Here is a 26613-nt window from a genome sequence, read left to right on the forward strand (position 1 = left end):
TTTATTTGGAACATTTTCTTCTGAAAAAGCATTCTCAGTTTTGCATAGATGGTAAAAATATTTTTGTAAGCAGTGGATAACTTCAGGATATGGTCATTAAATCCTTTCCTACTCTTTAACTTCTGAGTCCAAAGAAAATTTCTCATATCTTTCCTATTGCTTTCAGCTTAATAAATTATTGTTCTTCACATAAGGTTATCTTTTTGTCTTTTTATTTTCATTATTTTATTCATTATATTATAATGGAATGTACATCTGGTTTTTTTGTGGTATGGTGTTACCTGTAAGGGCTGCAAAATTCATTTCTGCTTATGTGTGACTGCTAAGAAAACTGGAATTTTTAAATTATATCATTCTAGATTAAAATGCATGTGGGTTTTCTTTGTCTAAGTATCAATAATAATAAGATTTTTCTTCTGACTTTGAAGTTGGCCATCGTGCCATGCTCATGTGAGCTTTCTTGGCTTTGTGGAAAACCTGTAATTGCACACAGGCGCCTTCAGAGCTGTTTGTCCAGGTTTGAGGTTAGATAACATTAACAGCGTGGACGACTTTGGCTAAACTGCCTTCCCTTAAAGGAGTTTTACATTGTTGCTGTATCTACTCTGCAGAACTGTGACAGCCTATTTAGTGCCTCAGGAAAAGCAGGGTCTACGTAAAGTGAATTTTCTACTTAAATGCTCTATTGCCATACCCTCACTTCTACATCCTCACCGCGCATTTTGGGGAAACCATTTTGCAGACCTTCTTTATGCTTTGTGAAAGAATGGAAGCCTACAGTTGGGTTTCTAGTGACTCTTACATCAAGCTTGGTTATGTAAGGGTATCTGTCTGTAAAGTAGTGGAGTGATTTATCATGCATAAAACAGATTAGATGATTTCATAATCTCATCTTCGTGCAATCTGTGGAGAAAAAAAAGGCCACAAAATATTTTTCATCTCCTTTTGCACGTCACCTTTTAGTAATTAGAAGTTCTTCTAAACTCATACAAAATATAATATGTGTGGGCTTTTCACTTTTAAATGCCTTCTAGGCCTGAATTGTGTATGTTGAATTTCATGCCTGTCTGAGGAACAGTAAGTAGTGTGGTTAACAGTAGTGTTTGGTTCCATTCCTTTAGATATGTCTAAAGCCTTCAAACTTACATTTGAAAGGCCTTTCAGACACATTTGTAGTTGTTTAAGAGGCTATGCTTAGGAGCAGTTAGTTTAGAGTTAATGAAATTCCTCACAGAAACGTTCATGGAATGACACCTGCTGTGTTTCCACCTTTCACTAGGAGGACGTTGTTGGGGTCTGGGTGAAAGCGTTGCCATAGCTCAGGTTTACTGAAGGAGCTGGGGCTGTCCTCTGCTGCTTCCACAGTCCTGCCTTCCCCTCCCTGTGCTGGCAGCAGTGTTTCTGCACTTCTGTGCGCTTCTTTACACAGAGGTGGTCTTAAGCTAGTGCAGTACCTTCAACCAGCTTGCTGCCCTGGCACAAGAGCAATGAGCCCTGGAAAGTTCAGACTTTATTTCTGAATAGATTTACAACTTTACAATATAGATGCTTCCACCTGTAATTGATTGTTTGAATTTACCTGTGAAGTTACTAACTTCTTGGGAAGAGAAGTACCTATTGCCCTTTCTCCCATGCCTCTAATGAAACTAGCTGGAGTGTTCTTACACTTGGAGAATTATTTCAAAAAGAAGATGACAGTGCATGACTGTAGAGGATTTTTTTTTTTTTTTTAGGTAATTCAACTAATGACCATTTGGGAGGAGGATACTAAGTATACAACTCTGATGTGCTAATGGAGCATGTGTCTGTGGTTTGGAAAAGCTTGCTGCTCATTCTGCAGAAAGTTCTGTATACTGAATCTGTCAACAAGTTTCAGGTGTTAATCTTGCCAATACCCATTCAGCATTGCGTTTGGAGGTGGACTTAAAAAAAAGTGCTAAGGTCTGCTATTTTCTAATTCTGAGTGTGTAAGGTACATTATAAAGTATTTTAATGATGAGAACTTATTTGCTACGGAACTGCATTTCACTAGTATTTCTTTTGACTGGGATCTTTTTCTGTTTAGAGGATTTTTCTGTACTTAATATTTAATTTCTTGATTAAAAATATATTCTAATGTATTTTTTTTAATAGCTCACAGGAGTCCTGGATGATTGTTTATGTGACATAGAAAGCATTGACGACTTCAATACTTTCAAGATCTTCCCCAAAATACAGAAACTGCAAGAACGTGATTACTTCAGATATTACAAGGTACAGTTAGAACAGTATTTTCCTAAATAATTTAAATAAAATTCAGAAAATACAGGGAAGATGACATATGAAATCAACTTGTCCATACTAAGTTGTCTCTTAGAAGCCCACAGCTCTTTTATTTGGTTGTAGCAGGTTTTCTGTCTCTGACAAGGATGTTGGTAGTAAGTCGTGTTTGCTGTGTTAAGATTTCCTGTCAGTGACTCCTGGATTGACTGCTTTCATTCAGATGATAAGTGGTAGTTTTAAAGGTCGTGTTTTTACTGTGTCAAGAAAAGGTTTGTGTGTTAGCAACTTCCTCACAGCATGCAGTACTTGTCTTTTAGGAGATGTGGAAATACTGCAATGATTTCCTTTTCTTGTAAATTGCTGCCTTGGTTCTGATTTTAGCGTTTCCTATCTAGAAAACCATTATTCCTCTGAAAAATGGGTAGAACCACTCAGTTTTCTTGTAGTATGCAATATCACTTTTTTTATGACTTTTTTTTTTCCTCTGTATTTTGAGTGCAATAAGACTTTGAAGGTGGATACTTTGGTTTTCAGATATGCTTAACTTGAAAATGAGGTTGCATTTTGTCTGAGCTAATCGGATAGTTACCTGCCACTGGAAAAAGGAGGTTATGCTGCTTTGGGACGGGTTGTCCTGGCTTTTTCTTTCTCTTAGCTCTTGGGCTTTTCTCACTGTGTTAGGCCAGCGTGTCTCTTCAACCTGGTAGGTTTTTGGTTTGGATGTTTGGCTTTGGTGTTTGTTGTGTTTTGTTTTTTTCCCCAGGATGAAGCAAGCTATCTAGCTGATCTGGAGGAGACAAGTATTAAGTTTGTGCAACATGGGGCTATGAATGTAAAGAAAGATGAAAAAAAAAAGTGCTAGAATCTTTGCTTTCTAGTCTGAAAAAAAGTAATGTGTAACTTCCCCTTGAATCTCCTCCTGCTACATGATACAGTTCTAACTTCACTTTTCAGCAGAATATAATATTTCATGTAATAGTGGTAATTAGGTTCCCCAGATGCCATAGAGGGATACAAAACATAGTATTTGAAGAGAAGGAGCAACAGGTGTATGAGGTTTTATAGAACAGTAATTTCATCTCACAAATTTACAGCTAATCCTCATTTCAACAGCAGTTCTGCAGATCATTTAATGTTGTGTTGCAATCCTGCTTCATCTTTCATACTGAACTGCCTAATAGATGGGCAAGTACAAGGACCAGTTCACCCATCACCACGCATTGAGTACTTCCAGCTGTGACAGGGAAGAATTTGTGCTGAACAGGCAAACTGAATAAGTGAGAACATTTTTCACCCTTTCCCCTCTGAATAAGCAACAGAGTTTTTGATGTCCTGTACAGAATCATATAAGTGCAATTAAGCACAGAGGTAGATGTGGAAGTTGTGAGGGTAGGCAGTAATCATCTGGGTCAACTACATTGTAGCTAAATACTGAATAAGCATAGAGGGAGTGTACTTGTTCGGGGAGTGAAAACACTCCTACTCTGAAGTAATTAATTTGTGATAGGAATTTGGATCGTGAATTTCTGTAACTACAGTCACAGTATTCCCATTGTGTTACTAGTTCAACAGCTATAAAACCTCAAACTTTAATGTATAATAATGAATGGACTAGCTAGCTTTTATTTAAAAGCTGAAGAAAACTTTCTTCTTAAAGTCATGCTGAAATTGTGCTAGGTTGTTTCTAGGTAGTTAGTGGAACACTTATCAAAGAAATAAAGGAATAAAAAATTGTCTCTGTATAGTTTTATGTGTTAAAACGTCCAACTATGGAAGCCTCATGATCAGTAATCTAACTTTTAATCTGTGACAAGTATTGAATAATACTGTAAATTATAATAATGAAATCCTATACTTCAGACCCTGAAGACAGTAATGTTCCGTGTAGTCAGTGCATGACTGGTATTGATTAAAGTACAAATGGTGTACAACCTCAGTTTGTCTCAGAAGTGTGTGCACGCTGGGTTTTACTGCTCGCCAGTCATTCTGGGACTAGTATGTCTTGATTTGCAGGTGGTGTTTCTGAATTCATCTGCAGTTTAGACATCCGTATTCTTTTATTCACAGCATTCCTCTTTGTAAGAACAGCAACTGCCTCATTACTTGGATCTTCCAAAGTGTGTTAGCATTTTTTTTGTTGTTAGAGTTTATTGTGAAGATGGTTGTAGCCTAATTATGTTATTTTTTTCTCTCTTTTTGGTACAAATTAGTGGGAGGGATATGTTCTGGGTCTTATTGTGAAGGTGATGTGAAATTTAACACTACTTTGTGCTTTACTGAAAAAAAGATTATGAGTGAACAGATAAAAAAAAGGTATAAAATTTTAATTCCCCCCCCCCAAGGATGATTTTTCTGGACTGAATAGAGGAAATAGGGGGCAGGGGCAGGGGGAAGGAACCTAAATAGGTACATCTGCTTCTAACGTATCTATGCTAACATGGCTTGACCTGTAACTAGAAGACAGTTGTCATCACTCTTAAGAAGTCATACCATCTGCTTAGTATCTCATTAGGGGTTTTTTAACTGAGGAATCTCTTTAACATTTTGAAACTGAATTTATAATTCTCAGTCATGCCGAATAGGTAAATCAAAATGGAAACCTGGGAAACAGTTTTTCCTTCAGATGTTACGTAGCAGTTACCTTTGTATGTGAGTTTTGAAAATACAGAAAGAACTTACTTGCTGAAAGGTTTGCTAGAGGATTTAGCATCATGAAGGGCAGCTGAGCCTCAAACATGAAGTTTTTCTCTTTGACCATCTTTTGTGGTATTGGCAGAACACTTGAAGAGGGAATTCTTTTTGTTTTGCTTTCATCTGGGTATGTAGTGCCTCGAACATTTTATCCTTCAGGTATTAAGGGTTGTTTCTTTACTTTTGGCACATAGTTTTGATTTTTCTTAGCTGTCAAAATTGAGGGAATAGACTGGAGGGAGAGTAAAATCTGGCTATATTTCATCTCACATTCTTTCTGTTGTTCCTGCTTTGTATCAGAGGCATTTTGATCTAGTTTTCCTTATGCTTAGTATACTGTATATAATGCTGGGGGAAAAATGTGAATTGGATTTTTTTTTTTTTTTTTTTTTTTTTGCAGAGGTTCTTGTTTGACAATCCAGTGAATGTAGCAACTGAGCTTTATTACTGTATTCCCTCCAAAACAGACCACTTAAAGCAAATCATTGATCTGGTATAAAGGTACCCTGCCAGTTAAATGTGTTCAAAGCATAAAGGTGGTTTGGTTTTGGTTTTTTTTTGTAATGGATTGTTTAAGATGGCTCAGTGACTTCAGTTTTTCTCCAAATTAAAAGACTGAGTAGTATGTTTCTTTTACCAGGAACATTTCAAGTACCACATGCAGTGGCCTTCCAAGTTCATCAGAGCTTGGAATTTAGAGTTGCCAATTTTTTGCCTAAGGGGCTGCTCTGATACCACTGTACTAGATGTTTAAACATTGTTTTCTGTTTTTTTCTCCTTATACACAGTGGAAGTATAGGATATAAATTACATGAATTAGGAAAATGTTCCTATTTATAAGGGGAAAACATGTTTTTCTGAAGATTGAATTGATGAAGTATTTAGTTTCAATCTTTTAACCTGTTAGGTATAGCGAGAACACTGTTCTTTATAGTGTGTGACTATTTACTATATAGGTTTGTATGTATTTTTTTTTTCCATAAGCTAGCATAAGGATTAGTATTCTGACTTCAGATTCATGGATTTCAATAATTTTTATAAGCACATTTGTAATTCTTAAATTTTTGTGTTGAAACTGCTCTGCTGCCATCTTTAGGGTATTCATCTTAATTTTGCTGTGCATTTTATAGGACTCTTGTGCTGCCTGACTGCAGAATGAAATTCACTGTCTGCAATAGTTTCAACTAAGAAGTGATACATCATTTAAGATAGTTTGTTGGATATAAGAAGTGACTTCAATTGAGTATCTTCATGCATAGTATTTATTAACAGAATAGTACAAGCTATGCTTAAGGAAAACAAAGTAAAAGAATAGAAGTAGTTTTTGTTTTGTGTGTTTGGTGATTTTTTTTCTCTTTGAAGGTTTTAAGACTGACATTTTATCTGGAAAATAGTGTTGCTACTGAGGATAAATGCTCTGTATTTTACTCGTAAAGTTAGATTTCAAAGACAGTGTACTACTGCAGTGTTCCTGGTTGATCATGCAGGAAAACCTTTAGTCTGTAGTCTTCAGTTTAGAGGAGTGGTGATGTCAAAGTGTTTATCACTAATGTTTGGTAGTATGTGTAAGGTTACTGTAAAGGGAAGCTGGGATTTTTATTTTTTTAATGGAGTATATACTAATATATGTGATAATCCCTGCCTTTATTGTGTCATTTGTTGACAAACAGAAGCACTAATCATCACTGCATTTACTGGTAATGTTTCTGAAGTGGTTTCTCTTCATTGGCTTTTATTTGTACTATGTCAGCTCTCAAATTAGAGGCCAATATGGTACTCATTCTTCACTGACTAGCTTTGATGTGTAGTAGAGATTGCCCACTTTTATTGCTTGAAATCTGAAATCATCCAAGCACTTATTTGAATTAGTAAACTTATGTGCTAGTCTGGATATAAAATCATTTTGGTTGGAAGAGACCTTTAAGAGCATCAAGTCCAGCTGTTAACCCAGCACTGCCAGGTCACCACTAAACTACATCTACACATCTTTTAATACCTCCAGGGATGATGACTCCACTACTTTACCGGGAAGCCTGTTCCAGTGCTTTACAGCTCTCTGGGGGAAGAAATTTTTCTTTGTTTCCAACCTAAACTTCCCCTGGAGTCTGATTTACCTTCTTTTCAGTAGTTTATTTGCTGCTTTGAAGTACTATTAGCAGTGAGAGATTTAATTTGTGCTTTAATATACTATGTGTTTGTGTCCACTGGAGACCATTATCACTAACAAGCCCAGTGTAGCAAGTTTCAACTTATATACTTGGAGAGAGAGCAGTTAAAAAATCCAACCAACTGACCAAACCCCAAGAAAACCCCCTAGACTCAAAGTACTAAATTCAACCCTTTTCCCTTGTATCCTTTTATTTAATTTGAAAGGAGTTTATGATGTGAGAGCCCTTTCTTTTAAAGTTGCCTTATGTAAGTATTGATTGTGAACTTTGTTTTGTATGCTTAGGTCAACCTGAAGAGACCCTGTCCATTTTGGGCTGATGATGGTCATTGTTCTATCAAAGATTGCCATGTAGAGCCTTGTCCTGAGGTATGGATCAAATAATATAAAATGGAAAAAGGTTATTTGGTTAAGAAGTTTGATAATTTGCTGTGAATAATACTATACAAACAATATTTACTAATGAGAACTTAATTTTAAATAAAAGAATAACAATAGAATTATTTTCCATTCCAAAAGCAGAAATACAGCTAAAGTATTCTAAGGTCTTAGTCATTTTACCAGTAAAACAAATAACTTTGTCTATTCTAAGCTCTAAAATCGTTTTGGATATAACGTGTTGAGAAGGCAAAGGAGAAAGTTAATTATTTAAAAGTAACTTTGCTTTGACCTCTGCAGGAATTCTATTTAATTTGTAGATTTTAATCAAGCATAATTTCTATGAACAGTGTAAAATCTGTGATTTATTTTTTGGTTTTAGAGCAAAATACCTGTTGGAATTAAGGCTGGGAGCTCTAATAAAGTAAGTAGTTGTTAATTTTCTAAGTTGTTTCTGATTTTTTTTTTTTTTTTTTTTTTAAATCTTATCTTTACAGTAGCTGTATGACCTCTTATTACAAATCTTCAGGCTTAAGTTATTTTAATGTAACTAATCAGTTCCTGTATGTAGCTTTCCACTTTTACTTTCATGTATAACTTGGTATCGGAGTGTACTTCACTGTATCATAAATGCCCGTCAGCATTAGGTGTAGACTTATGGCACAAAAGATTACCTAAGGTGGCTGAGAGGAATATTGCGTTTGTGAATTGATGACTTCTGTGTCCTGCTGCCATGAACAGTGCAGGCAACTCTGTCCAGGCTTTAGCTCAGGAAGAAGTCTCATCTCTTCATACAGATGTTGTTAAGCTCAGCCTGAAGTAAAGTGTGCCTCTTCATTTAAATGCTTCTGATGATCATAGAAGAAACATATTTCTCACTGACGTGACTTGAATGTCAGTCATTCACCATTTCAGCACAAGCAGCAGTAGTTGTTCTAGGAAAAGTTTGGCACTGTATCTAGGCAGAAGATCTTGAGTTTTATCTGGATAATCTGTTGGCATTTCTTTTTCATTGATTCTTATCTTATAAGCTTGATTGTGGAAAAAGACAGTTCTGGAATACTGTAATGCCTCCTAAAGAGGCATTTTAAGTCTTCAGAAGTTTTAGAAAGGATTCTTGTAGTAGGCATTTGGGCTTCCTGATGGATTAATCTTGAGAGCTGCAAATAAGATGTTAATTAGTAGCCAAAGTGTATGCTGTTCTTAAATACTTCACATGAGCATCTTGAATTGGACTTTGGAAGTGAAAAATCGGCCACCTTTTGGTTTCGCCACAATAAAGTAGGATGGCTTGTTTGGGAAGCTGTCATTTGCTAGTATATTTGCTGCAGTTGTTTCCTTTGACTTGCCTTGTAGGTTGTTGCAACCAGGTACAGTACTCAAAGGTGGGCAGTTCTGCACCTTTGATCTGTAGCAGACGAAGACACTGATGTCTGCTGCTTCCCTGTGAGAAAATGAAATATTTCTGCAGTAAAATTGTCATCAGGACTGACACAAATCTTACCTACACCATTTTCTTACTATTTGTGACTTGGCTAAAAATCTTTCTTGGAGCCAATTAAAAATTGACAATATAATTTACTTTACCTTTTAAGGAAACATAAAACTCATCTTCCTATGAATGTTTTGTTTCAAGGACTATGCAAGTACTGTGCTTGATCCTGCATCTTGTGGATTATCCTTAAAGTACTGGCTTAAAAAGAAAAAAAAGGTGATCTTACTCTGGGGTCACGTCCAGATTCTGTCGTTCATTCCTATAGTGTCTGCCTTGGATAGGTGAAAACAGCTAAAAGCTTCTTTTTAATAATGAGAGTTATAATCTCTTGAGTAGATATACTCAGGATAGAGTAGTGTGGCAAAATTTTCTGTGGTCTCAGTGCTTGGCTACTGTGTGGTTTCCCCTTGCCCTTCTCTCCTAATGTAGATGAGCTTGTAAACATCGAGCTTTATTTAGGCTTTCATGGGGGATTTTTTTGTTTGTTTGCTGAACCATAGAGAGAGCAGTTCTTTTGAAAGCTCATTTAGCCATGAAGACCAGAGTTACACTTGCACAGCTGCCCCACAGAAGTGCACTTAGCAATAGAGGATCTTTTTAATTCTTGGCACCAATGTAAGCTTTTTGAAATGTTGCTGGAGAGGCTCAAAGTACTTTCCGTTTCTGTAGTCCTGTTTCGTTTGAGTAGTGAACACGTTTTGGGGGGCTAGACATTAAAGAACTGACATGGCAGCTGCTGTATTAAACGTTTAAGCAAGGGACAGGATGCAGTAACTCAAAAGTTATAAGACTGAATGTAATACTTTACTTTCTGTCCATCTCTCTTCTGTTTTCTTCCAGAAAGTGCTTTTAGGAGATCCTGTTTTGGCAGAAACAGATACTTTGTTATGATCTAGTTAGTGGTCATGGAACACTGATCTGGTAGATGTTGCTGTTAAACACTGGAGAATAATGAAGCCTGACAACATGTTTTTATAGAATCACAGAATGTTTTGGTTTGTAAGGGACCTTAGAGATCATCTAGTTCTACACCCTCTGCCATGGGCAGGGGTACCTCCCACCAGACCAGGTTGCTCAAAGCCCCATCCAGCCTGGCCTTGAACACTCCAGGGAGAGTCAGCCACAGTTTCACTGGGCAACCTGTTCCAGTGTCTCACCACCCTCATAGTAAAGAATTTATTCATAATATCAAAGCTGAATCTACCTTCTTTCACTTTGAAGCCATTACCCCTCATTTTATGACTCCAGTCCCAGACAGAGTCCTTCCCCATCTTTCCTGTAGGCCTCCTTTAAGTACTGGAAGGCCACTATAAGGTCTCCCCAGAGACTTCTCTTCTCCAGGCTGAACAACATCAACTGTCTCCTCCTGCCCTTGCAGGGAAGGTGCTCCAGCCCCTTGATCATCTTTATGGCCCTCCTGGACCTGCTCAAGCAGGTTTTGAGACTTGGATGTTCATTCTGTTTTAAACCTTAAATTTAGGATTATTTTCTTGGCAGTGATTTTTTTTCACTTCAGGGTAGGGATCGGCTTGCAACTCTAGGCACGCAGAATATTTACTTCAGCATCTCCATATGTTATTTCATCAGCCGTATCTGTTTCATTGTAGGTCAGAATCATTCTTTGTTCAGATTTTTCCATTTAACATTTGTGTGATGGTAAAGAGTGAGACTCCATACCTGACAAATTAAAGAAAACTGAGTGAGAAGTTCCTTCTAGAGTAAATACTTGGTATGGGCAAGGCCCCTAGCAAGGTTTAAATTATTAGGGTATTTTAATCTTCATTTCTTTGGTCTTCACTAGGCTCTGCTGTTTTTCCTTGTATTTGTTTTCGCAAATGCATTTTTAAAGCAAGCCATCTTGCTTACTCACCTGAACAGTTTTCATTAAATCCTTTCTTTTTTTGAGAAGTATTGTGATATGTATTGTGGTGGTGGTGCTTTGCTTCTAGTGTCTTGACCACAAGTCTGTGCTCAGAAATGAACTATTCTTCCTTTTAAAATTTATGAAATTATGGTTGTTGGTTACTATTTCTTACCAAAACCTTTAGCCTACATTTTTATTTTCAGCTGAGATAGTAATCCTTCCTGTCAATATATATGTGCCCTGAAGTGAAGGGAAGCTAGTGATTTAACTTTATATAAGCTATCACTTTGTTACATATTTTTCTGTATTTCTTAAGTACTGTGAGAAGGCAGAAATTTGTGTAAAGAGAAGGCTCAGTCTGTAAAAGAAAACACACACACACAAAAAAAAAATAACCCAAAACCTCCCAAAAAGCAGGAAATTTGGTTGGTTTGTCTTTTAAGAGAGCACTGATACTGTCTATTATATTCCAAAACTTTAAGGATTTTTTTACTTTTAAGCTGACAGATTTAAAAAATTTCCTGCTGTCATAAACATATTACTGTAGAATAGTGGAATTTAATCTTTAATTCTTCAAATGGTTTCCTTAGAAGTACTTTAATAGTAAGCCTATTTTAGTGGATTACTTTTTTAAAATACTGTAGAATCAGAGTTCAGCTTATACTTCTATTCTGGTTTTAAAATAATCAAAATTTGAGTTCAGCTTGAAAAGCCTCTTCCAGACCTGTACACATCTAAAGCATGCCAATGAGTAAGATTAAATGAAACATGAGGGGAAAATGGCTAAAACTGATGCATTTTCGTACTGAAGTGACCAGAAAATTTGGAGTATGATTATGCTTGCAAAATACAAGGTATATTTGTAGGTATGATATTGCTTGTCTTCTAAGGTCCTTTTACAAGAATGTAGATAAGGAACTGAAACACTTCAGAACTCCATTTAATTTAAACAACAATAAAATGTTTTGACATATTGATCTGAATTTTCTGTGGTGATTAAATCCACTAAGTGAAATTGGCCTGCTGAAATTAAATGAAGAAAAATAGGAAAATGTTCCAGAATTACTTACTGCTTCTAGAATCTGGAGATTTTAGCTGATTCCAGCCAATTCACTGCTAAAACTGGAAATACCTTTCAGAGCATGTATTCTCAGAATTTTATCTAATTCATTTGTATATTAAATATGAACTTTCTTACAGTATTCAAAAGTGGCAAATAATTCCAAAGAATTGGAAGACTGTGAGCAAGCTAACAAACTGGGAGCTGTCAACAGTACCTTAAGGTATGCTGTGTTTTACAACAATAGTACAAAAATGGTAACAAAGGAGCATTTAATTTTGTCTCATTTTTGCAATGTGCTGATTTTTGTTTTTCATTTTTTCCATAGCCCGTTTGAGATTATATGTGAAACGATGCAGGGATATCTGAAAGAAAAGGTGTTAAGTGATAACTAGATTTAAAACAACTCAAAACGCACTTTGATATTATTTGCAAGAGGTTATCTTAAAGCAGCAAGAGTTAAAAAAACCCACTTTGATATTATTTGAAAGAGGTAAACAGCATCAGAGGAAACTTGCAAATAAACCTATCTTTTTTTTCTACTTTTACCAATATCAAACTTTGTTCTTTAACTGCTGGATTAAGGGGTTCTGTCCTGCCCCATCCTTCTGTTACAGCGATTTGCCTGTTTGTGATGATTCAGTGAGCCAAATCAGGGAGCTTGTGTGTTACTTCTGTTGTTGGAAAAGTTATTTTTAGCTTGGATCAATTCCCTGATCTTGCTTATTCCACGGCATAGTCAAGGTTGGGGGGGGGATTCTGCAGGATGATGTTGCCCATCATCCTGCAGAATAGGAAAGTGTGTGGAGCAGCACTTAAAGAAGCTGCATTGTACTAGATACCTCACCTTTAAAAAGTAGAAATAGAAGAATTGGTTCACACTGCTGATAGAGAGGTGTGGTGCCTTTGACCACAGATATCAGCAGATGTACCTGGTAGAGATGTTGAAACTCTTGCCTGTCATCTGGCAAAATGGAACTGCCATGAAAAAGCGACTGCTGCTGCCTGCTGTGCAGTGTTTTAAACCAAACTGGGTAGAGCTCTTATCCATTTTTTTTTTTTAAAGGGAAATAAGAAACTCTCCTCCACCCCTGTAGGGCAAAAGATTGAGGTTGAATATGCATACAGAGAGCTAAAGAGACTGCCTTTGGTGAGAGTAAGATAGGCAAAGTTGGGAGAGGGCAGATGATGAATCCTGCAAGTGCAGGAAGAGTCTGTGCTTTGCAGGCAAATGTCCATGTTCTCTACATAGCAGTGCACCATCCTCATGGTTTTGGATTATTTTCGTTTATCAACCATGTTTCTTGAGACTGTCAAATCTTGCCTGCTAGTAATTACTGGGGAAGTTCCTCTCCTAATGCCAACTGTAAAGTCTCCCACTGTGAATTGGCAAAAGGTTACAAATGTGTCTCGTTATAGAGTTGCCTGTTTGTAGAATTGAGCTACTACTAATTTCATCAAACAGAATAGGTTGTTTTCATTATTTCAGGGTGCTTCACTGCACCCTGGAGCAGAATTCCCAATCTTAATTTTGCCTACATTTTGCTGTCAGGAGTGTGCTCACATGCATAGAAGAAAGCATCCAGCTTTTGGCATTGTTTGTGTTTCAGTGTGGGAACTTCCAAGTACTTGTACCTCTGGTACAGTACACCTTTAAAAATGCTAGAGAGTGCAATACCACTATTTTTTAAAAGGCTTAAGACGAATCATATTCATAGAGTGATTTAACTTTGAAGGGGCATTTAGACATCAGTGTCCCAGTAAAAAGCAAGGGTATCCATTGTAGATCTCATTGGAGATACAGGCTGTGAAAATATGATGATTCCTCCATCCCCCACAAAGTGACAGCTGCTGAAGTAGTACTTTGAAAAGTGTTATAAACACATGCTCTGAAAGTATTTTACCAAGATCTTACTGAAGGATGAGAAGTCACTGCCGATGCACGGTTTGTTCAAACAACGTTGGTGAAATCTTTCTTGCTGTCTTAACAACAAGATGACTTTTTAAAGTATTGCAGTTGAAGCCTGCTTGAATCTCTGTGGGTTCAATTGATATATCCATATATTCTCTAGTTTCAGATACAGTAATTCAGAATTCAGTTCCAAGTTAACTACTATATACGGATTGTGTTTCTTTCAGTAGTTCTCATTGATGCTGTTAATTTAAAAGTTTAAAATCAAATGTATTTTTTTCCTCCTCAGTAACCAAAGTAAGGAGGCTTTCATTGACTGGGCAAGATACGATGATTCACAGGATCATTTTTGTGAACTTGATGGTAAAATTTTTAAGCTTATTTGGAGTGTTTGTTATATTTTGTGTCTCAAGATAAAATGCAAAAGATTATAGTTTCTCTGCAAATAGACATTTTTAAGAGGTTTTAATTTTGTACTCAATCGAGATGTTAGAGTTTTTGTGGTCTTACATTCAAAATGCTATTTTTTTACAAGGATAATTTGGCAGTCTACACAGTACACGCTCACTGTTGCCTCCTGTTAGAGTGAACAGGAGACTCGTGGCAGCAAAGAAGGTAAATGGGAGTGGTTTAGCTTTGGTTTTTTTTTTTTTTTTTTAAAGCTTCTCACAAAAGAGTTGCATCTAGCACAAATATAAGACAAATTACTTGCAGCTGATTCAGTTTTATTACTACAGTATTTTTGTTGCTATTCTGCTGTCTATGCTTGGACTGAGTTTGTTCTTCCAGCCTTACTGTGTTTTTGAATGATCTCTGCACTAAGTTCACTCTTAAAAATAAGGGCTTTCTTATTGTTAAAGTGCTAGGATACTAGAATTGTGACTTCCCACTGCTCCACATATGTGAGTCTTTTTATTTGCTTGTAACATTCAAAAGTCAAAGGAATGTTTTTCAGGTAAACATGAGAATTGCCAAGTTCACGAATGATTGCTAAAGGCCTTTTCAATAAATACCTTAGAAAGCTTTCTATGCCAGGAAGACTTAGGGCATAATGCAAGACGGTTGAATATACCTTTAGGCTATTGTTTGGGGTCACCTGAGAAAGTAGCAGCTGTAATGGGCTTAACAGCTGTGGCTCTTACAATACTTCTACTGTGTCTTACCTGTGAACATTTTCTGTATAAGCTATTTCTGTAACAAATAGTTGGTGAGCATTACTGTAGATCTGAACTGTCGTATATAGTAAGCTGCTGTAGTCTCTGCTATCTTCAAGCTGCCTGCCTAGATTTTTAAGAGAACTCAGTTGGGAAAGGTTTAGTCCAGGAGCATTTCTTTTAGAACTAATGCTAGCTTAAGTAGATCCTGATTCTACTTCTGTCTCTCCTTACATCATGCTCTGCTGAAGGAGGCTGTACTGCCCTCAGCTGGGTTCTTCCAGTGCTTTTTTTGCACTAGCTCTGACGTGCATCTTTCTGCATGGTAAGCTGGTTCAGCTTACGTGAATAGCGGGAAAGTAAGTTGACATCTCCTTCCCATCTCTCATATTGTTGTGGTGAACTGGTTTATCAGGTCAGTTTGTGAGCTGGAGCAGGGAGGGGTGAGAGAGAATAACTACTGGGAGGAGGTAAAACTCTTGTTCTCTTCCTCTCCTTTCTCCCTGATGGTGAGAGAGCTCTTAATTCCTTCAACTGTAGCACAAAAACCTTACCATCAGTTTTACCTTTTGCTAGCTTTTTGTTTGGCTTAATGATAAACTAGATAAGGGAATTGATCTAGCTGAAAAAAACTTCAGTTGTATGTGGGTAACAAGAAGGGGGTGGGGGGGAAGACCTTAAGTGACCTGGAAGTGTAGGAACTGTTTGTGTTAGCCATGCTGTCAAAAAAATAAATAAAGCTGTAATTTGTCTTTGTCTCATCTGGCACTGTGTTGTTGTGCATCATGTGTCTGTTGCCTGCCTTTGTTTTTGCTACTACTGCTGAAGTGATGCTTAACTGCTCATGCAGAATCATCTCTTCTTTTTAGAGCAGTTTTCACTCTGTTTCTGTGGCTTTTTTCAGCATCTGAGGAAATAGTGGCACTGCTTGGTCTATTCCCTTTGAATAAGTGTCTGGACTACTGGCTTGTATTGTGTGTGGGGTTTTCTTAAGCATAAGTTGGTCTTGACTTAGAATTTCAGAAGAAGGAATTCTTCCTGCTTTTTACTGGCTGTACCTCAAAACTTAGGTTTCTATTCATACAGAGTTTTAAAGCAGAGAGTACTGTTTCACAACTCTTTGTACGTGTTGCCTGAATTTGTAATGAACTTTAGAGAGGAGGGTGTATCTTGTTGAAATGCTGCTTAAATAACATGTTTCTTGCCACAACCGACAGAGCCTTCTGTAATGTGCTGAAAGCTTCTTCAGTTAAGCAATGTGATTTGGACTTTCTGCCAGTATACAAGGCTATTGGTGGGGAAAAAAGGGAAAAAAAATAAATATACAATATTGTACCCCCCAACGAAATACTGTTGGACAAATAAACCCTGTTTTTGAAGCCCATTTAAAACAAAGCACCATTTATGTCTTAGCATAGGGCGAGAGAACACATTGCATGACAAGTTTTTGTGGTGGAGTTGAAGAAGCCACGTAGAAGGTTTTCAGACATTGCAGACATTATGGCCACACAAGGGTCTTTGGAACAAATTATATGCTTTTGAGCTTTCTATTTAGTGTGTATAAATGCCTTGTACTTAAAAATACAGTTATAATTCAATCAGAAGACAGAACAGCATGACACCTCTTATTTATATTTGTGTGACTTTTTAAAAGTTAAGTCTTTAATGGATCGGTTAGAATATGTAACAAAATGTTTCCTATTTAGATGAGAGATCTCCAGATGCGCAGTATGTGGATTTGCTGCTGAATCCAGAACGCTACACTGGATACAAGGGGCCTTCTGCTTGGAGAGTGTGGAACAGCATCTACGAAGAAAACTGCTTCAAGTAATTGGGAGGGGGAGGAAGCCTGTTTCTTCTACTTGCAACTCAGTTTAGCATAAAACTGATTTTTGTGTTTTCTAACTTATTTTCTAGGCCTCGATCTGTCTATCGTCCTTTAAATCCACTGGCGCCTAGTAGGGGTGGGTCTTGCCTGTTTCATTTTCTAATGCAGTTCTTTTAGCAGAGTGACTATTGCAGTACAAGTGATAAAAGTAATAATCTCCAGTCTCTAGGTGTGCTTTATGCTTCTTTTAATTTCCTCTGTAGAAGTAGCTGTCCATTTTTCTATCTCTGGAAACATTCCAGGTCAGGTTGGACAGGGCTCTGAGCAACCTGATCTACTTGAGGATATCCCTGCTCTCTGCAGGGGGGTTGGACTAGATGACCTTTAAAGGTCCCTTTGAACCCAAACCACTTTATGATTCTTTGGTTTAGACTAAAGTTTGTGATAGGTGACTACACACACATGTAATCTTAGGTATATGAATAGGCTTATTGGTGTCAGGGGAGCTAATGTGAAAACTAAAGTCAGTCTCAAACTGTTTACTAAGCGTCACAGTAATTTTCCAATGTGAATGGGAAGGAGTTAAAGTTCCAACAAAAATTTCAGCACTTTTGTATTCTTCCTTTGGTATTTTTTTTGTGGAGCATTTAATTTAATCACTTTAGCTCATATTCATCCTAGCACCATGTAGGTGTACTTTTTCCAGCCATAACGTTTAACGGATTACAAATGTACAAATAATTGCATTATTTGAAGAAAGCGTGGTTACTTAGGAAGGCTCAGTTGTTAGCCTTGATGTTAAGAAAAGTGTGCCAATGACTTGGATTTTAAGTTTTCAAATTTAAATTGAAACTTGATGTTCCAAATGAATCAGTTTTCCGCTGTCAGTGTATGTCATGACTCTTAAAAATTAACTATTAGCCAGAAGATTGAGTTAGAAATCATCAATAGACATTAGAAAAGCAAGACAGCTTTTAGTAATTATGGATATGGGGATAATTTATTGCTATTACGCACAAAATTAAATTTAAGAGCAGTTCAACTCAGGGATCAGGTTTTCAGACAGGAAAATTGGTCAGATTGTTTAGTAATGTGAACTGAAGAAGACAACTTCTTATCTTTCTGAAGCTTAAAACATAGCTTTTAAGAATATGTAAATCATCTGCTGCTAAGACTTCTAAATTCTTAGTGACTTTCATTAGAATGTGTTTAGTCTCAGATGGGCTTGGGGAGGAAGAGGATGAAAGTTGACTTTTGGAGTTTTTTAGATAAGGCTTCTTGCACTTTTTCAATGTTTGTAGTAAAGTCTGTGTTTCATTACTACTTTGCTGTGAAAATTATCTTCTTAATGCTTATGGATTTTTAATTTTTTTTTCTCCCCACCCTAAGGAGGAGATGATGGTAAGTCATCTTATTTTGCTTGGCTTGCAGAAATGGAAGTAAGCATTAAAGAGTTTTAGACATCTGATTTATTCACTTTATTGCTATTGCATTAGAGGGCAGGAAAGTTGTTTTTATGCAGGTCATAAGAAAAATGTTTCTATTAGGATAATTCTTTCATTTGGAATAGGGGGAAGGAGTGGATAGGAGCAATATACAGTTCTGTTGTTGTTTTTTATCTGTTTAACAGAGTATGTGTTGTGATAATGTCACTAGCGAGATAACTGGAGATGCACAAATGTATTCCTGGGTCTCCTCCAGAGCCTCATTGATAGTGATGTCAGATCCTTTAAGAGAGACAGTTTTTTGTCTTCATTGAGAATGTTCTTGATTTTGGGGAGGTGGGGAGAGAGTGGGGAGAAAATGAGTTGGGGCTTTCTACAGTGAGACAGACTAAGACTTTTCAGGGAACTGAAAGCTCTTGGGCAAAAGGTCTAAGCCTACTTAAAACCTTCAGACAGTAACAGTGAAGGTAAAGGGTCTAAGATATAATTACACTCTTCCATCACATCTTTCACCACTTGTGTCTATCATTAGGTTTGTGCTTCTGTACACCTCGGAGTGCCCTGACTGGTGGCATAGTCACACTCATGCTTGTAGCTCTCCTAGCCTCAACAGATTTAGCTAAATAATTTAGCTATTTATATCCAAATGGCAGCTAATGTTGGTATGCATAGTAACATAAAGATACTATAATATTGAAAATGAATACTCTTCATTTAACTACATACTTTATATTTACAGGAGAATCTTTCTACACATGGCTAGAAGGTAAAGGTTCTTGGTTGTGTTATGTTGATAATAATATTATGTTAAATTTGCCTGAAGAAACACTAGCATTTTTTTAATCTCGCCAAATGTTTTTCATAAACTGTGCAGGACTAAGTGTCATTCAAAGAATATTTTTTTTACTTCAGAAATCTCAGTCACTTAGATGGCATATTCCTTAAACCCCTCAGTGTTTTATCTTTTATAAAGGAGGAATTAATTTCAATACCAATTATTTTGAATTTTCTGCTCATTTTAGACATTTAAGCAGGGACACTATTATTAGTAACATTGCTAAGTGTTTTTATTTGAAAAAAGCTCTTAAAACCATCAAAGTTTTTGATGACTCTGTTCCCAGTATATACACTAACATAAGTATAATGTATATTCAGAAGGCAAAGCAATTTGGATTTTATTCTTATTTAAATGGAAATTATTATTACAGTGCTAGCAATCAAAATTGCATTTTGGAGGTGTGCAGAAAAGTAAATTAATGAAGTTTTAAACTTAGTTCATTCCACCTTTCATAAGCCTTTATCTGTCTAGTTGGAAATCTCTAACTGGTGCTATTGTAGGGAAGTGTACAAATTTACATGCTTTTTAAAATATGATGTCTGTAAAAGAGGCCATATCTCAGCCTCACGGATAAATTTCACCATCAGCTCTTCCTGTTTCCATTTGTGGAGATTGGATTGGCAGAGAATTCACCCAGACATAATCCTGAGAAATGAATAAACTCCTAAATTCCAAGAGTAGTCTCTGTCTCTGGTTCTACATGGTATTATAAGTGATTTCTGCTCTTAAATTGTATTTTGGCCACTTAATGCAATTGCGTTTCTGCTTGAGTCTGTATCCATTTAAGTCACATGTTTCAAATTTTTGCTCTATCACAATGATAGAAAACAAACCTTCAGGGAATTTACAGTACAGATGGGAAGAAATATTTTTGCTGTTTACCAATGCCATAATATTTTGGGGGGGTGGGGGGGGTTGTTGTTTTTCGTAGTGGTTTTTTTTATGTAAGGTCGCTACTGTAATTCGATAGTAGTTTAAATTCTAATGAGGATGAATCATGGTATAGTTCTGGTTTCCAGACTGTCAAAATTCAAGACTGTTTCAAGTTCATTGCTCAAACAATGTAAGCATCTTATTTTTGTGTGGTAATTTAGCTATATTAGATGATCAGATACATATTTGACTGTATTTACTAAAACAATAAAATATCAAATAAGAAATGTGGAACTTCATCCTTAGTACTTCTTTATCTAAAAAATAAGAGAGAAACTTTTCCTGTGATGGTTATAGGGGCTTATTAACAATGCTCTACTGTAATTGTAACTCTTGAAAGCTTAAGTGATGCAGACTTGCATCACTGAAGTGTCAAGATATGGGAAATAATGCATTAAAATGAATATATTTAGCTTGGGACCTGTTTGTCTTTTTTCCCTGGACAGGTCTTTGCCTTGAGAAAAGAGTGTTTTATAAACTAATTTCTGGACTTCATGCTAGCATCAACTTGCATCTGTGTGCAAATTATCTTCTTGAAGGTAATTTAAGTCAAATTGCTAAATGGAATTTTACAATATCTGTAACATGTATTTTTTTCTGAAAAGTTTTGGTGTATACTTAGTTGCTTTATTTTTCTAAACATGTATACTTTATTCCCCCTGTCCCTATTTTTCCCCTCTGTGCAGAAACCTGGGGAAAACCTCGCTGGGGACCCAATGTGAAAGAGTTCACTCGCCGCTTTGACCCTATTGAAACAAAAGGAGAAGGACCAAGAAGGCTCAAAAATTTGTATTTCTTATATTTGATAGAGCTGCGTGCTTTATCAAAGGTTGCCCCATACTTCGAGCGTTCTGTTGTTGACCTTTACACTGGAAATGGCCACGAGGATGCTGAATCTAAAGCTCTCTTACTAGATATCTTCAGGGATACAAAGTAAGGCATTGTTTTTTTTTTTATCAATAGTGTGATGTTAAGTTATGTTCACAAGTGAGAATAGATGACATCTTGATAGGATAGGGCAAGATAGAATGGATTGAAGAAATAGAATTAAGTAATGGGAGGGAATGAGCAGTTTGTACATTTGATGAGAAGAGATCAATAATTTGGAGGTTTGAATGTACCTGTCTTCAAAAAAACAAACCAAAAATTGAAACAAACAAACAAACAACATAATAAATAAACACAAGGAAAAAAAAATGATACCATGAGTTACTTCTGATTTGGTGCTTTCTCTGATTCTTCAGTATAAGAGGCACATGATAGATTTTGAAAAGGGGAAGAGCACATGTATTCTTGTAACAATCCAGGGAGTAGTCCAGCTTTTATCATGGACTTAACTTCTGGGGTTTAAACCATCCTTTCTTCCTTCTGTTTACACTCTGTGTGGTTCTGTAGTTCAGTTCCTTTGCTCACTTTCTTGATAATTCTTGTGATTGTTAACATCCTGTGTGGCTTCATTGCTGTCCCTCATCATAGTCTTGCCTGGGTGTGTGAGATGTAGTCAGATGACAATTGACTGAAAGGCAAATGTTAAGGCAATTTAAGTGTATATTAGAAAACTTGATCAGTGGAAATGAAGAAAATGCTCAACAAAACTATAAATAACAAATTTCAAGCTACAGTTATGGAGTAGTAAAACTGATACCATTCAGAGCTACTGTGCAAAGACTGGAAACTCTGAAAAGTATTTTACACTGGTGGCATCAGCTGTCTGATGGAACACTACTTTATGCCAGTGTTTGGGTTTGTTGGTGTTTTTTTTTTTGTTTTTTTTTTGGTTTTGTCTTTATTAGGTCTTTCCATATGCACTTTGATGAAAAATCCATGTTTGCTGGAGATAAAAAAGGAGCCAAGTCCTTAAAGGTAAAGCTTGTTTTCTGAGTGACATCCAAAATACCCATTTTGATTAAGTTGTGTTGTTTTAGAAGACCTTTCTACCTACCAGAAGGATACTGCTGTGAGTAGGAGGAGGCAGGGATAAATCTTACAGAATTATATCTAAGGCTTCTTAATCAACTTTACAGTAAATTAATACGAAGCATTGTCCTGAGCCAAGCAAACTGAAATCTCTGGTTTAGTGCCTTGGGTCTATCATCAGGACTGTGGTGAGGCAAATGAGTTGAATTGCCAGTAGATGCAATGGTGTTCTTTAAATATAGTACATATTTCACATAAGTATCTGAAAAAGAAAAAAAAAAAAAAAAAAACAAAAACCCAAACAGTGATGTTTGCTTAAAAAACAGATGGCTTATACAGTATAATATAACATGATATAGTATTATACTTAACGTTAGGAAAACGTAGCTCCTAGATATGGGAACCTTCTGTGAATGCTTTTACTACCTGACAACTTCCAGTGTTAACATGCTGGTGTTCAGTCTGGCATGCACAATTCTACGCTTGGTGTGTGGCTCAGTAATAAAGGTCTGTTTTAATACTTACTAACACTTTTAATACTTATTTCAGTGGTAGTATGCAATTTCATCAGCATTAGAAAGAATTCTATTGGAAACATGCCAGTGGGGTTTTTTTGGCCCAGCTGCTGTTTTTCTGACCTTAAATATTTAAATGAGATCATCTTAATTACTTCTGTGCTGTGCTTGCTTCCACTCTGACTGAAGCTGCAAAGCAACAATTTAACTATAGCCTTGGACAGAAAATGTCTTTTATGAATTGTAATTTGTTTGCCTGTTTGTTAAAAAGGTAGGTTGGGTCAAAAGGGATTTGAATAATGGAAATAAAATTGGGAAAGGACACAGATACAGGGCTTACAGCTCAGAAAATGCTGAGAAAGTGGGTAGAAATTCAGTGTACAGAATGCAAGTGTTACCCTGCATGTATTGTATTTTTGGAGTTTTTTTGGGAAAGTAACTGTTAGCAGTGTCTTAAAAGTAAGATTCTGGGTTTATGCAGCACTTTAAGGCCTGACCACGTAAGGTGGTGCTTTTGTTCAGTTTTATTAAGAGAAATGAAATTCTGGAGATACTAGATTAGTTTACCTTCTGGTTTTGTAAAGCTAGAAGGTTAACCTCTTTTATTTCGTTTTTAACTGATAGGAAGAATTCAGGTTACATTTCAAGAACATATCCCGCATAATGGATTGTGTTGGATGCGACAAATGCCGGCTGTGGGGCAAATTGCAGGTACACTTCGTTGTGTGAGTGTGTGTCAGTGTGGCAAGCAGGGGGAGGTTAGAAGATAAGCATTTCAGTAAGTCTTATTGCCAGTCAATATCTTATCTGTGTTAGATGATCAGATGACCCTTGTAGAATCACCTGTGGGAAGCCTTCCTGCAAATACAGCATTTGCCTAACTGTTCGAAAATCCAGTGTGAGATTTAACTCCCCAAGTTGAAGAATAAGAAGCAGTAATTCAGATTTCCACAGTTTGTGCAGAAGGCAGCAAATGAATGCAGAGGTGCACAGTAAAGCTGGAAGCTGAAAAACACTTTTTCTATACACTTAGTATTTTTCTTTTATTATGAAGAACATTTTAAACCTCAAGACTAATGTTAAGTCTAGGCTGAGAATAGTTATTACTTTGGGGTGCCTAAAGTACTATAATGCTGTATAGCATTAAGCTTATCAGAGTTTGGTTTTCAAAAAAATTGATAACATAAAAAATTTAGTGGTCTCCACTGAATTTCCCAAGTTCTTCCTACCCTGTCCTCGTTCATGTTTCTGATCTCTTGTTGTTTTTTCCTTCTCACACAAAATGAAGTAGGGCTGGATTTCCTGACCTATAAAATCCTCTTGCAGCCAGCCTCAACCACTTTTTGTCAGAATCCAGTGGTTGTTTTTGTAGCCTGATCTAAAAGGAAAAAAGCTTCTTCTGTTCCATTGCTGTATAGAAAATAGAGGTTAAAACTGGAACGATAATGTCTGTCGCTGGGACTGGAGGTGGAGAAAGCAGAAATGTTCTGATACCTCATAATAAAACTTAGTTTGACTTTGAAGAGGCAGGGGAGAGGAAAAGGGGAGATCTGATCCATCAGCTCTTGCAGCAGTGGGGCAGCTGTAAGGTAAGGGGCAGAAGGGAGCTGGAAGTGTTGTAACAGACCTATTTTCATGTCCATCTGCTGTGGCTGAGAAGAAACAAGATGGGAAAGGAGGAGATTTAAAAAATAAAAGACCAAGTTTACCTGAGGAAAGAAATGTTTTGAAATAAGTGACTGAACCTGATAGGCAATTGATGGCATGTGTTTGCATTAGTGTCCGGGTTTGGGTACAGTTGGGTTGAGGGTGTGTCAATATATAATAACTGGTACTACCGTTGCCTGGATTAGTAATTTTTACTTTGTTAGTTTTCTGAGTATTTGAAGGACTGATCTCATTGACATTAAAACGCTGGACTTTTTTTTGTAGACTCAAGGCTTAGGAACTGCTCTGAAGATTTTGTTTTCTGAGAAAGAAATACAGAGCCTCCCTGAGCATAGCCCATCAAAAGGTTTTCAGCTCACACGTCAAGAAATAGTTGCTCTTGTAAATGCCTTTGGAAGGTAAGTTTTTACTATTTCTACAGTAGAAAACACATAAAACATAAGTGTCAACACTCAAGGTCTGTTGAAAGGCGTTAGTGTACATGTAGCTGTAGCTTTTTAAAGGCTGAATTACTGATAGTGATACTGATAAACGTAATGCCATCAAACTGAGTATGTGGCGTGTTGACTGTTAACCTTGGTCATCATTCTATGTTATCTCAAATTCCATCTTGGGAAAGCTGGATGCAAGTATTTGAAACAGTTGTAAACATTAGACTTTGAGTAAGTCCCCTCCTTGTAGAACAGCCGTAGTCAGCATTCAAAATTTTGTCCTGTTTTAAATTTATACATGTAAAAATCAGTGAGAAGGAAGAAAAATACTTGGAGATTTTTTTTAACACTGTCATTTGGCCATTAGGCTTTTGGATTTTTGTCCATGATGTGATTATTTTTGTTAAAACTTCAGTTTTGATTAACTGAATTTACCTCATTCAAGTGATGAAGTGAAACATCAGCCTTAAAAGTTGTTTAGAACTTGCTTTGTTCATCATGTTAATTCTTCAGATCTTGGATATAACAATCTCTTTCTGTTAAAAATTGTTGCCTCTGGTTAGATATTTTTAGATGTTTAATGAAGTTGGGACAATTAAACATATATATAAAATCTTTATTTCCTGTAATGTATTATGTAAATATAATGGAGAGTCAGAGAATAGATCTTCTCAGGGAAAGTAGTATCTTAAGGACGTTTATCTTTGGAACAGAATTGTGTTTAAAGAAAAAAATAAATTAAAAGCTCCACTAGAAGGTGGTGATTTGCGTTTCTCTTCTGCAGTTGACTTGCTAACACTTGCAGGTTTTTTGTTTTACAGGCTTTCAACAAGTATAAGAGAGTTGCAGAATTTTAAAGTTTTATTACAACAAACTAGGTAATGAAGGCCTTTGCACAACCCATTAGTGAAGACCATTTACATGACTGCATTGGGCAGAAGGAACTGATCCTTACAGGACTCACATGAACTGATAAAAAGTAAAATCAAGTACCAACTTGAATATTTATGGTTATATTAGGAATGGTTATTAATTAGAAAAGATATTTATGAATGAAATATATAGTTTTAAAATGTGTAAATTATGCTGATCTGTTTACTTTTTAAGTTCTCTGCTCACAGTTCTGTTGTACTGAAACCTCATAAATTCTCTTATTTCCTTGTCTTTCTGAGGCGGTTGTTTTATTTGAAAGCATATGTATCTCCACCTTCACTTGGCCTTTCCTGAGAGAGGTGCTTCAGCTCTTACCTCTCCCCAGTAGAGACTTTCAGTATTTTCTGAGGATTGGATATGCTGACTATGACTGTCTAAAAGGAAATAAGGCTCTGGTTGAGTTCCAACTTCTTACTGTAATAATGTGAAATGTATTAAAAATAGGAAATTTATTGAACAGAAAATTTGATTTCATACTGAGCTCCTTTCCATCATGCTGATATCAAATTCTTTTTTTCCTTATATGCTACTTTTCAGAATTTCATCTTTTCTTTAAAATAACTACCTTGTGTCTGATGCAGCACAGTTGGAAGGGACTTTTCTGTGGCCTCCTTGGCTGCCTGCATTTGCTTGGACATGGAGGTCAGGGCAGGGGGAGATGGTTAGTGGAGTGCTGCTAGCTGAAAAGCCTTAGTCAAATTCACATTTACTCCATTTTACTTTCTAGATTGTAATCACAAACTCTGTCTCCAGAAATTCTTTCTAATGCCTAAAATGTTAACATAGCACACTTTCAATCTTTGAGCTGTGGAAATAGATTTGCTCTTTACGAGTTATGTTTTAGTGCTATGTTAAAAGATGAGTGAAAAAAGTCAGAACTTGTTTTTTGTAGTCACTTTAAAAAAAAAAAATGTTTTTTAAAATTAATAATCTTACCAACATTTAATGCCACATACTCTTACCTATGCAAGCCCTAACTGTATCTTCTTTAAAAGGACATTCAGCATAAAGAAACGGGTATGTTAATAACATAACTTTCATTAACTAGGAAATTATTCACGTATCACTGTCCACAACTGTCAATGATAACTTACCATTGTCTAAAACAGAATTCAGAAACAG

General features: G+C 36.4%; 1 protein-coding gene across 1 annotated transcript; it reads left to right on the forward strand.

Annotated features, from left to right (window-relative positions):
* Positions 1–2133: 2133 nt before the first annotated feature.
* Positions 2134–25620, forward strand: ERO1LB (ERO1-like beta (S. cerevisiae); the record flags this gene model as incomplete). Its single annotated transcript, XM_008948179.1, has 15 exons — positions 2134–2253; positions 7406–7489; positions 7881–7922; positions 12058–12140; positions 14119–14192; positions 16690–16810; positions 16901–16947; positions 18201–18212; positions 18996–19022; positions 20474–20566; positions 20714–20960; positions 21821–21890; positions 23084–23170; positions 24392–24525; positions 25380–25620. Coding segments are annotated over 15 exons (1302 nt in total), but the record flags the coding sequence as incomplete, so codon positions are not given.
* Between the last annotated feature and the right edge of the window lie 993 nt (positions 25621–26613).

The sequence above is a fragment of the Merops nubicus genome, unplaced genomic scaffold (assembly GCF_000691845.1).
Source record: "Merops nubicus isolate BGI_N331 unplaced genomic scaffold, ASM69184v1 scaffold15149, whole genome shotgun sequence".
Lineage (NCBI taxonomy): Eukaryota > Metazoa > Chordata > Aves > Coraciiformes > Meropidae > Merops > Merops nubicus.